This window comes from Lutjanus erythropterus, chromosome 17 (genome assembly GCF_056507025.1).
Source record: "Lutjanus erythropterus isolate fLutEry1 chromosome 17, fLutEry1.hap2, whole genome shotgun sequence".
Classification (NCBI taxonomy): Eukaryota; Metazoa; Chordata; class Actinopteri; order Lutjaniformes; family Lutjanidae; genus Lutjanus; species Lutjanus erythropterus.
In genome coordinates this window covers 1625450-1638553 of record NC_139333.1, presented here as the reverse complement: position 1 = coordinate 1638553, position 13104 = coordinate 1625450, and the positions used below count along the sequence as shown (strand labels likewise).

The 13104-nt window shown below is 40.5% G+C and overlaps 1 protein-coding gene across 2 annotated transcripts in view; it reads left to right on the top strand.

Annotated features, from left to right (window-relative positions):
* Positions 1-13104, top strand: part of LOC146311513 (glutamate receptor ionotropic, delta-1-like) — a 679669-nt gene that overhangs the window by 656008 nt on the left and 10557 nt on the right. For both annotated transcript variants that reach the window (XM_084740789.1, XM_084740790.1), the window contains exon 16: positions 8807-9047. In XM_084740789.1, coding sequence (XP_084596915.1) covers positions 8807-9047 — 241 coding nt within the window. The remainder of the gene's footprint in view (positions 1-8806; positions 9048-13104) is intronic.

Sequence of the window (13104 nt, the reverse complement as noted above, 5' to 3'; positions counted from 1 at the left end):
GACGGAGCAGTGCAGGTGTTGTGGGTGTTAAAAAGGTGTTTTGTGTGAGCTGAGAAAACACTTCCTGCAGGCAGATTTTCCTCTGCATTAAATTAATAACAGAGCTTGACGGTGAAGTCAAATAAGCTCACGTGAAACAAGCTCATATTAAAGGTTGCAGTTGTGGAGCGAAAGGGATTATTTACGGTGCGATGTGTAAACACAGGGACGTGAGATAATTACTTATTTGATTTTTGCGAGGCAGATGTCTCAGCAAAGGCAGCAGATTTTGAGGAAATTCAGTCATCTCGAATGTGTGTGAGATGAAATCAGCGAGCCGCGGAGTGAAACCTCGTCTGCTCTCTTCCCAAACTCAAATTGATCCCAGTGCGAGTTTCAAAATTGCAGAGATCATTTAGTAAATCTCCACATTATTACATCATGAATTAATGGTGTGAGGGCTCACATAAGCTCCCCGAAATCACACAACATTCTCATCCGTCTCGTATCGATCGGCTCCCAGAGACCAGACAGGAAGTTGGTGTGAAAAGAAACATGGCAAACTTTTACTGCTAAACAAGGATACTCTCTGTTATAATATTGAGTTAAAAGTCTAATAAACATAATTATTCATGTTGCAAATTAACTGATTAACAAACCAACAGAGAGTTTTGTTTTCAGGACAGCACAGATCATTTCTAATGAAACAGATCAGCTTTTAAAGGGGACATATAATGCTGTCCCTTATTTTTTGTCATGTTTATTATGATACAGTTTTGGATGTTCATATTATAAATGGCCAAAGTAGTAAGTAATCCGTGTGAACAAAGGTTTCAGACAGCTCTGAATGAAACATTTCCAACATCTTTTCCTAGATATGCCTCTGCCTCTAGCTGATGTCAACTTATAGCAGATTTCTTTATATGTCATCAGGGACATGACCATCTATCAGCTCAGTCTGTCTCGTCGATCCAAGGACAGCAGCTCTGATCAGGACTCTGATCTGGATCATATTTTAAAGGGAAAATATTTTCTGGTTTTCCTACTGAACCTCTAAAGTGCCGCTGATTTATAGTTTCCTGATGGACAAACTGCTACTAACCATAGCTTAGCTGCCATTAGCTAGTTAGCAGCCCAATTAGCTGACTTTTACCCCTTTTGCATACATGTGCTGGCTTGGCTTGACTCAGTTTGATTCGGCACGTCAGCCCAGCATGGCTTCTCGATTGAAGGCGTGTCTCATGACTGAAGAAGAGCAGCTTAGTTTGAGTCGAGCGACTGTAAAACATACAGTACACACTTAACTTCCTGTAAGTTCTTCACAGTAAAAGTCTCATGTTATTGTGTTTATCAGCAGGTTTTATTATGAAACAGCAAAACCAGGAAATTACTGTTTTTCTTCAGCAATAACTTGATACAAAAAAAACATGACAGTAAAATACAGCAGATACCTGAATGTAAAAACAGCGACACAGGAGAGAACCTAAACTTCACACCACAGAGATCAGCTTCTTAAGAACTGAGAGCTGAATGCAGTCATAGACACTTTCAGAAAAATATGTTTCTCTGCTTTCCTGCAAACATATGAGCTGAAAACGCCTGTTTTAGGAGGAGATCGGGGGGTCAGCACGGGTTGGCCCCACAAATTGCAAGTCAGCACAGCAGAGTTTGCCTCGACGTGGACAAAAGTGGCGGTTGCAAAGCCCCATTTGTGCCCTGCTCGCCTTGGCCTGAACACCTTCCCCTGGTGGCCCATAATTCCTCTGCTAGAGGTTTAAACACCAACACTTCCTGTCCGAGCTGATCAGACTCGCTGCATGGCTAACTAAGCTAACAGGTTGCAACAGTTAAAGCTATTTTCATTATTCAACAAATCAGGATGAAAAAGGTTATGAATTTTTTTTTTCTTATAAAAAGCAGTGCAGCTCGACCTCATAAAATTCAGCGCCCTACGTGGCTGTAACTTAGCTATTATATACCACTGAGCGCAGCAGCAAGAGGATGTGATGTTGCTCACATTCCAATAAAATATAGACCTGAAAATGAGAACAACCCCCCCCCCCCCCGCAAGTCAGACCTGCCCTTTAGAGATAAGAGAATTCAAAGCAGTAAGACATCAGGTGCTTAAAGAGGGATGCCACATATTTATCACTCAGGTATTTAATTTCATCTGGATCAGGAGTAGAAATTTAAAAGGCCTGTTAACCAAAAACACACAAAAAACAAACATTTAGAAAAGCATTTGTGTCTTCTGGTTTTATATGATCAGGTTTTAAGATTTCTGCCTCCACTCCAATAACTTGGAGGTGAATTTGAGTTTGTGGTGCTCACAGTGTTGGAAAAGGACATTTCATCATCAGAAATGGTCCCTAATGCTGAGTGTCCCTGGGTGGCTGAAACATCTTCTCTGGAACTACCTTCTGGTGGAGAAATAGTCTCTATTAACAAGTCAACACTGACTCTGTGGATTATTGAGAGTAAAATAATATTTGAGGCTAAGAGGAGCATGAAGACTGCGTGCAGTGTAACTGCTTTAATTTAAAAATGATTCAGTAGCAGCATTTTTCAAAGAGAAAACTCAAACACCAAATCCACATGAAACATTTCATGCACACACACACAAAAAAAACATAATATGAAAGCAGCCTTTAGCCATAAGACATAAAACCCAGCCATGTTTCTGGATGTTTTATGTGACTTTGGGCTTTTACTTTTTGATTAGGTTTTTATTTCTTACATGCTTCATTTCTTTTACAAACTCGGTTCACTGCCATTGTGTTTGGGTGGAGGCAGAAAAGCACAGTGGATGTTCTTTTGCTTTTTGAAGAAGAAACCTGCAGGTTTTTATGCTTATTTGTTTTCGTGGTGATCATCCCAAAATGTCAAACTATTCCTTTTAAGCTGCACTTAAGAGACTTTACATGTAGAGTAATGCGAATGACAGCAAATGTAAGTCTCCTCAGTCATCTTCTTTTTTATATTAAAGAATTTAATTTGTGTCAAAGTGCTGCAGAATTTGAATGAAACATCATTTTGGTGAGCCACCTCTGGTCTGTATGTTGCAGGGCTCAGCAGGAGTCAGCAGCTGGCCTCACAGGTGTAAAGGTGATTTGGTGGTAGGAATGAAAAGCAGCGGGGCTCAAAGTCCCAAGGAGCCGCTCTGAACTCTCTGTATGAAGTTAGGAGATGGGCAGCTATTATAGAACTGCTCACAGCCAGAGCCGCGAGAAAACGTTTGATGTCACTCGCACACGATCACGACTCCTCAGCACGCACGCTGCTGTGTAACTTTCTGTGTAATTTCAGCAAGGAAGAAAAACACAAATAGTGATTGTGAGGTCTGAGAGCGGCAGCAGCAGCATTAATAGAGATGTTAACACAGAGGATTAGCAGCCGCACCGCTGTGCCGTCGCTGTTGTAACCCGAGCAGCAGATCAGCCGTGCTGAGGGGAAATGGGCTCTCTGGGATGTGTTTGTGCGCCCCGTGGCTGCGTGGGAGGGACGCCCGCGGCCCGAGAGCAACTCCACACCAAAAATGTCATTTACACCTCCTCCGGCCGAGCATTTATCCGTCTCCCCCTCTCCTGTCCTGCCGACTTCCATCCCCAGCCTTCCCGGCTCCGTGTGATCCTCCCTCGTCCTCTCAGGCGGCGGGAAAATCCCATTTCTCAGAGCTGCTCTTTAAAGCTTTTGAGACAGTCCGCATTGTAACCGACGAGTGACCGAATCAGATCACCTGAGGGGAGGATGATGAGGCTGCTTCAACAGAGGAGGCACACAGCAACAACTCAGATAAAGTCTGAACAAGTTAAAAATGAAATGAACAGCTATCTTTTCAGGAATTTATCTTTCAACCATCACTTTAAAAAAGCTTGATGGAAACTGCAAAGCTTGAAGAAACTTCCTGAATTTCTTAAAAAAAAAAAAAAAGCTCAAGGTGTTTTTTGCCTTTTTAGAAAAGAGTTAATAGTCTTATAGACAACTTTTTTGCTTGAACTAATAATGAAATAAATGTTGATTGCACAGTGTGATGGCTGTAGAATAATGACACCATCCACCAGGGAATCTGAATACATTATTCAGGAAATCACAAATGACATGATGGAAACAGAAAGTTCTTTTCCATTTAAAGTTGCTCATTATTATTCAGAAGAAGTCAGCTCCATCATTACCTCATTAGAGTTTAAAGAAAAGTTTAAAAGTTTGAATCTGCTTTAATCAGTCACTGGTTTAATGCACCAAGATTATTCCCTTCAACTGAAGGATATTTTATAAACTTGTTCAATGCAAAATTGAATCTTTTGATTCATAAAACTTGTTTTTTTTTAGAGCCTAGTTTTTCAGGGCTTCAGATTTTTCATAAAACTTAGTTTAGCTAAAAAATAAAAAGAAAGGGGAGAAGTACAACATGAAGATGTGGAAATATATTTCATAATTATTCCTTCATATTAAATATTTTTGATGATTTAAAGGTGCAACAATTGCATTGTCAGTGAATATTAGGTTAGAAAATAAAACATTTTCCTGATTTAATGTGACCTCCAGTATAAATCACACCTCTGTCTGAATACAGATGTTTGTGTTTCGATTCATCCCTCAGCTGTTACTGAGCTCAATTTTCTTTCCCAGAAAATGATTTATGCAACAAATTAATACCTTTTCTCCAGATATTTTCTTCTAACGCCACTCACCGACTGCCTGAGCTCTACTGTAGTTAGTTGTTTGTGCGAACTGCAAAGCTATATGCTACCGTATTTTTCGTACTATAAGTCGCTCCGGAGTATAAGTCGCACCAGTCAAATAATGCATCATGAAGAAAAAAAAATATATATATGTCGCACTGGACTATAAGTCGCATTTTTTTGGGAAATGTATTTTAACCGTTGTCCATGCTCTGATAGAGAAGCGGTTGCGTTGCATGAAGCGGTAACCAAGAAGGTCTTCTGCAAAGTCATTTATATTCGTCGCCTTGGCAACTACCAGGGCGTGGAGATGTAACTGCACCGTTGACAAGCCTCTCCCGGCAGCACGTTGTTCAAGCACCCATCTGTGAACTTGTTCCTCCAGCTGTGGCCATCTTGCTTTTAGCCCGCAATTAGCTTTCTTTGTTTTCTTAATTGCAGTAAGAGTAACCTCCGCTTTTCGCCAGTCCCTCACAAGTTTCTCGCTCAGTCCAAACTTTCTTTCTGCTGCTCGATTACCGTTTAAGGCTGCATATTTCACTACTTGCAGCTTGTAATCTGCAGAATATGATTTTCTTTTGGGGGGCATTTGTGTTAAGTCTTTCTCAGTTGTCTTTAAGTTAATGTTTAAATTAATTTTCAGTGGTACAGGAGTAGCAGATACCGATAGTTGTCACAAGCCTAGAGTGCCCTCTTGCTGCTGTAGGTAATGTTTACTCCTTGGTCATGTTGGTCAGTGTGAAATAATATTTAAGAACATGTGAAATTATATATTTTAATTTATACAAGTCGCACCTCAGTATAAGTCGCAGGACCAGCCAAACTATGAAAAAAAGTGTGACTTATAATCCGGAAAATACGGTATATAGTATTGCAATGCACACAGAAAAAAATAAAAATAAAGGCACCAAAACTATTTGGTTACGGTTTGGAAAAGATCTTGGTTTGGCTTCAAATAAATACTTAAGTTACAAAACCCAACTCCATTTTTGACATTCAAGAATCGATTTCAAATCTTCTGCATCATGATGCATCTAAGAATCCAGCATTTCCCCAAACCCTAACAGGAACACTGGCCAAGCTGCCATATTTGATTCTTTGGGAGTGACAACAGGCTGATAGAGGATTCATACTGTACTGCACTTATCTAAGTCTACATGTTCAATCTAGTGTGAAATAAGTTCATTTGTATTTAGATTGTATAATCATTCTCTTCATTAAGATATTGGTTGTCTTGGCAAAGACGTCTGTGAAGAGCACGGAGGGTAATTTAGAGATTTATTTTAAATATCTAGGAGTTCATGTTTTGGTATTCATGGTGCAGAGCACGCCTGCAGCAGATGATGAACCCAGATTTGCTGCTGCTCATTTCAGTGTAAGATATCAAATCCACGTCACATGACCAGAAAGAGATGAAAGTTCACAAGTTTGAGATGAGTTTCAAACCACCTACTCTCTCGTTTCTGGTTGAAATTTGATCTGAAAAGGTCGGCTGTTGTGAGATTTTCACACTTGTCTCGACCTGTGTGACTGTTTGCAGGATCTTCTTTGACTTTGTGTTTTCTCTTTGGAAGCAGATTTTTTTTCGATGGTCGCCGCTGGGACCGTTTCTCAATCATGGCCTCCCCTTCTCCTCCTCCTCCCTCTGCATCTCGCACCTCCTCTTTAATTAAGCAGCTGCGTGTTTGTTTAGGGATTAATTTGTGGCAGTGAATGGAGAGAAAACCTTGAGTTATTTATGACATTTTTCACACCGGGCCTGGCCTGGTTCAGCAGGCATCCAAACGGCCCACGGCGTCCTCGCAGCACAGAGCTCTGGGACGACCAGGAATAATGTGCCCGAGAGTTAAATTGAGGGCAGAGCTATTGTTCAGTGTGAAAACCATTATCTCCACGTTTCCAACCATCATTTTAATACCTAGTCCCATAACTGCTGTATTACCTCCGTCCCTGGCTTTCCATTTGATAATCCTGCCATTAATAACCTTTGCAGACTTTGTTGCTTCTGCTGCTCATTTGTGCAGTAAAACTATTTTGTCCTCGGGGTGTTTCAGGGGGGTAGGAGATGGAAACGGCAGTGCACTGACCTTCAGCATGTTCACGCTGAGTTGAGCAGATTAAATATAGCAAATTGGGCTCTGATTTTACTGCAGCTAAAAGCAGATTGTACTTTAGTGGTCGTGGCAGAGTTTGCTTAATTAACTCCATAACTCAACACAACGAGAACAGCGGGCCTGCTGCATGAGACTTGGTGGCCGTCACTAACTAATATGTCCACGTATACGGAGTGTCGAGACGCTTCAGGTCAGATTAAACAAACTGCTCTTGGCATCGGTGTGATGAATCTGTTTTAACGTTTTCTTCTGCTGCAAGACAAGTTTTACTAGTCTTCTCACTTCTCAGCTGACCTCCTTTTCCTGGACAAGAAGAGTCCATTAACCGTTTTTGAGCTGCTTTCACCTGTTGGTGGGGCAGAGACGATAAGCTTATCTTCCAAATTGATACCATCATGATGTGGGTCCAAAATAAACACCCGCCAAGCACCAAATGCAGGTAGATTTTTCATTTGGTGCATGAATTTCAGAAGCCACACAACACCTTAACAGGCAGGGTTGGGTAGAACATTTGAGTCATTGCATGTCAGCGCTGCTGAACATGAGAAATGTGTCCACAGCTCAGCATGCAATAAAATACAGAGAAAATACTTTACAAAAAGAGTAAATAATGAAAAGTATTTACTTTTACTTTTTTCTCTACTTATTTATAGAATTATTATTTCAAGGTAAATCATATTTTCCCCATAACTCCTCCCAGGAAACTTTTCTTTTGCCCCAACCAATCAGAAGTGAGTGACTTGTCCATCCTATGAGCTCAATGTTTTCAAAGACATATGCTGATTAAGGAGTCCATTTTCAGTCTTCTGTCACTGTTTTTCATGAATATATGAAGTTAGCTAACTGGTTCAGTATGAAGCTGACGTCCCTGTTCTTGATAGTTCCTGTTTACAAAGCTCTGATGTTTGTCTCGCTGGTTAACAGCAGCCAATGAGCACAAACCCAAACCTTTTTTTTTGTTTACAAATCAGAGATGAAAGTGGCGATTCAAAGGTCTGAAACCAGGCAGAAATCATTCCACACATCTTCAGCTACCATCATGCACTGCACGGTGTCTCAAAAACAAGAAGATGAAAGGAATATCCAGATTGATGTCTATTTAACTGAACAAACTGACACTTTAAACTGTGATTGACTTTAGAAAATTTCAAGTTAAATTGCAGATAGTTACAGCCAATTATTCTCCACTTAAAATACATCAGATTTTTCTTTCCAGAAATAATGACGGCTGAACCATCATTAGGTTTTCACCCTCATTTATGGGATGGAAGTGTTGAGCCGAGTGATTTCAATCTGCTTTTCTCACACTGTCAGGTTCAGTTGTTTTTTGCTTTTTTTGTATCACCTCATGGTGCCTCTTTGACTGAGAGAAAATCACCTCCTGCTGTTTGGTCCGAGCGTCGATTCGTCTCCTGAGCTGCCGACTCTGACAAATTATCACCTGCATTCATCAGTTCATAAAACACTCTCAGAGCTCAGCGGCCTCTCAGGTGGCACACAAGATTACAATTGATGCAGGAGGATTGATCTTTAAACGACAGTTATGTGTAATTCGATGCCCTGTTTAAAAAAAAAAAAAAATCCCCCTGAAAAAGTTACAGACTGAAGCTTTGAACACCTTCGCTGCTCTATAACATCGATCTGCATATTTAACACGCCGCGTAATCGCAATGTATTGACCTGTTCCAAAACTGCTGCATGCAGACCGACTTTCAGGGGCCTATTGTGGGATTTTCTACAAATCCAAGAAAACTGAGAGAGAGTAAAACTGTTACATATGAAACTATGGATTTCCACATGCAGACTGCTGCTAAATATGATGAGAAATTATACGTTGCACTTTGAATTTCCTCTGTATTTGAAAGGTGTTATTTTATTTATTTGAAAAATAGGTCCAAACATAGGTGCAAACATGTGGAGCGCATGGACAGACACTGACAAGATTGTGACAGGACTGATCAATCAATAAATCAAGCACATGCTCAAGAGATGAATCAATAATGGAAATAATTGTCATCTCTTCTCTTTCAGAATCCTGGAGCTGCAGGAGAAAGGTGACCTGGACATCATGAAGCAGAAGTGGTGGCCTCGCACGGGCCGCTGCGACCTCAACAGCCACGCCAGCGCCCACCCGGACGGCCGCTCCCTCAAGCTGCACAGCTTCGCCGGCGTCTTCTGCATCCTCGCCGCCGGCCTGCTGCTGGCCTGCCTGGTGGCCGGGCTTGAGGCTTGGTGGAACAGCAACCGCTGCCGCCAGGAGCAGCCCAAAGAGGTGACCGAGCACAGGGCCCGGCGGACGGGCCAGCGGGGGGAAGACACTGCCACACTCTACTTTAAGGATCCAGCCGCAGACGCGAGCCCCGACTTAGTGGAGCTCCAGTACACCCAGCTGTAGAGGAGAGAGGGTTAGGGGACAGAGGGTGGTGAGGCAGGACAGAGTAGGTAGATGTGCTCTGTGCCACATCAGCCCAGGCCACTGATTGAAATCAAATTTGGTCTCTTATTATTACCCCCCTCCATTTTTTTTCTTTTATCCGTCCATCGCTCCCCACCCACCTCGTCCTAAACTGACACACACCAGAGCTCATCTGTTTTTGTTTAAAGCACACAGCACACTCCACTTGACCATCACCTTTACTAATACGCTCATGAAACAGCAGCTCCTTCCTCGCCCTGATGCACACCCTCGAGGCCTTTAGGCAAACACTGAACTGAAAACTTCGAATTAGCCCAGCCAGTCAGGATTTGGCTGTCGGCATGTCCTGTATGTTTCCCAGCAGACCCCCCCCTGCTAACACAACCGAGTGCACCCGCAGACTTTAATGATTAATTCCCACAGCGCTGGATCCGTAACCATTCAAGTGCTCGGTATTGAATTATTGTTATAAACTCATTTTCTACAGTGAGGCTTTGGTAGTTTCCTGCACCCAAGGGTTCTGAAAAGAGATTATAATTAACAGGAGAGAGAACAGAGATCGCTCAGGCACAGAGCGATAACACACACACACACACTTTCTTAACTCTTTTGGACATTTTCCATTTCATTGTGAAACTCCTTATGAGACGTCAAGAGACAGGGAAGTAATTTATCATATCCAAGTGAACCTTTAAGTGCAGCTCACCCTCTGACATTATCACGCCGAGTCCAAATCATTTGCTGTTGTTGCTAATAGATCCTCCAGCTTTACTAAGTGCCTGCTGAATACAAAAGCATACAGAAGTCAGAAACACAGCCGAGCTCGTAGACTCACCTTCACAGGAGCAGTTAATTAAACATTAATGCACTTTAATCAACATTAATGAACACTGATAACCATCTCCTTGTGACAACAGCCTCTCTGCACCAGATAATAAATGTGTTTAGCGCAGATAAATATCAATATTGAAGAAAAGGTTTGTGTCCCTGGATATTTACTCTGATTTAGTCATCTTGTCATTTGATGCATATATCAGGGTTCCTGCGTAGCATGGAATTTGGATTTAGCAATTTCCATAAAATTTATTTCCAGACTTAAATGTAAAATTCAGAATTTGAAAATAAATTAATAAATAAATAACTAGATCATACTGGCAGCCAGTGCAGTGTTAAAAATATTTCATGCAAAAATGGCAGGAAATTCTTTCCAGTCTCTCAAATATGGAGAATTTCTGCTTTTCATACTGAACTGAAACTAATTTGGGTTTTGGACTGTTATGACATGATAACCGCTTATAAATAAAACAGTTTGTACAAAGGAAAGTAAAAATTTACTCTGGCAAGCAGATTTCTGTCCCACTTGTGAAAAAACAAAAATGTACCAAATCCAGACATCAACGACAAATAGTTTGACAGAAAATGCAGCAGTATCTTTGAATATCATACATACATCACAAATTTAGAATTTTCAAAATGCAGAGATGTCGTATCAGAAATGTTTCTAGCTGCGTTCATCACAACTGAATAAATAAGCCTGCACAGGAGCCATAAAAATTTAATTACTTTAACTTTTTCCAACTCATGTACTGTTGTTACTTATAAAAAAAATCCTAAAAATATGGTGGAATAATAATGATACTTATTTATGTTATCAGACATAACAATCGGAGGTGAGTGAGTTTACTGTCACAGGGAAACATCTGTGCAGAAGTTTAGTACCGAGCTACAATCTCCTGGCAATTATTACATACAGCTCGAGTTTAAATCATATTATTTACATAATAAACTGTCAAATACGGTCTGGAAACATCTGGAATTTTAAAATAGAAAATGTTTAGGAACCCTGATGTATAATTTATATGACTGACCAACTATGATGAAGTTATTTCTTAGACAGCGCCCCCCTTCTCAGAAAACTACTAAAACTGATTTAGTCATGTTTTGTCCCAGTACCACACCATTTACTCATTTTAACTTTAAGGCTTTTGAGTGTGTGTGAGGTATTACACACAAAAAGTAAGGAATAATTAAAATACCCTGAGAGCCTGTCAGAGGAGTGGAAAGACTTTTTTTTTAGTAAACAGATATTGGAAAAATAATTTTAACCCTGCAAATGAGAATTTGGCAGTTTCAATAACAGCTGTTGGTGCACGTCTTGTACTGAATCATGTTCATACCAAACAGCACTAAGAAAATTATTACTCAGTGGCAGACTGTCCAAAACAAACAGGCCATTGGCTCATCAAGTTTTTCTGGCTAAAATTTCTCACAAACGGCCCACAAAGGGAAACACAGATGAAGAAAAAACTGTTTGAAAACACTAAAACATCGACGGCACAAGAAACAGGTTTCAGTCACATCCACAGCTGCAACATCATGTCAGTCAATCCAACAATGACAAGAACATACTGCCCTAAAATATGACAAATTAGAAATAACTGAAAGATTCACTTTCACTAACAATAATGAGTCGACCTTTAGATGTTCAGTCAAACTGCCTTGTTATTTGGATGATGCTATTTTAATATTAGAGAAATGTCATTCCAGTTCGATAGCTAACATTTCTATGCAAGTATTTTTCAGAACATTTTTACAAATGGTGCTTTTAAAAAGCGATGGGGACAAAATCGGACATTTCAAAAAGTGGTGGGGACGTGTCCCCAGCGTCTCCACCGTCCCCAGTTTCACTGACACCGTTGGAGCTAACAGAGAGCAACATGATCATCCAACTGGAGTTCAGTTTGTGTCTGATTGATGAGTTTAGTCCAATATTCACTCTGTTTTATCTCTGTTTTTATTCTCTACCAACTCCTGGGGAAAATATCTGACCTAAAAATAACTAAAAATACTGATATGATAGGAATTAAAGTTTGGCTTCGAGACCTTAACTATTGAAACTGTAATGACTTGATCAACTGGAGCACTGGCTCCAAAATGTCTTTTCTTATGACCCCTTACAGGATAATGTAGTATTTTTAAACCTGGACCCTATTTTCACTTATGTTGCCACGAAACAGGCTACACTGTAATCCTCGTTCCTTGGCGTGTAGAAGAGTCAACAATAAAAAGCTAAAAGACTCCTGCAGACTGGCTTCTGCACTTGCAAATTCAAGATTTATTAACACCAATTTGGTGTGATGGTCATCACAAGAAATTGTTGTTAATAAATCTTGAATTTGGAAGTGCAGAAGACGTGTGAAGGAGTTCATTTGCTTTATATCAACCCCAAAGTATGTTTAAAAAAAACAACTTACATAAAAATAGGGCACAGGTTAAAAATACAGAATTAATGTCTCCTTATGTCTGCTCGTCACAGGGTTTCATTTTAATAAATTTTACCTGAAGAGGTCAAACTGAACACTATTTCACAGGGAACCCCCCCAAAAATTGGACAAAGAACAAAAAAGAAAAAACATTTCCTTACCAGAAAATGATCTCATGACCCCATCAGTTCAGTCTTTGATCCCTCATGGCGTCTCTCCTGAAATTCAACAGATTCAAAACTCTCATCACTCTGTTGGTCTTGTTAGACTGTAAAAACACTCAGGAGTGATGTTACAAAGTGCTGTTTCTTTTTCCTTTAGCTGAGAACATTTCCTGGCTGCAGAAAGCACATTATCCAGACAAAGTTTAATTTGTTCTGTCATCAGGTTGGTTATGTACGGAAGCCAAGAACAGCCGTGTTTGCAGTTAATGTTTAAATGCTGTGATCTCCAGGGAAATATTTCGTTAGCTTTGCACCTCAGTATATCAGAGTACAGGAAACAGGACAGGAGACCTGACTGTGCTTCACTCATCAATCCCAAATAGTCGGTGAGAAAACGTTCACTGTTGAACCGATTCTAACTTTCTTTTCACCGGTGATCATAGTCGTCTTTTAAACATCTTTTCAGCTGAAAAATGCTCACTGGGT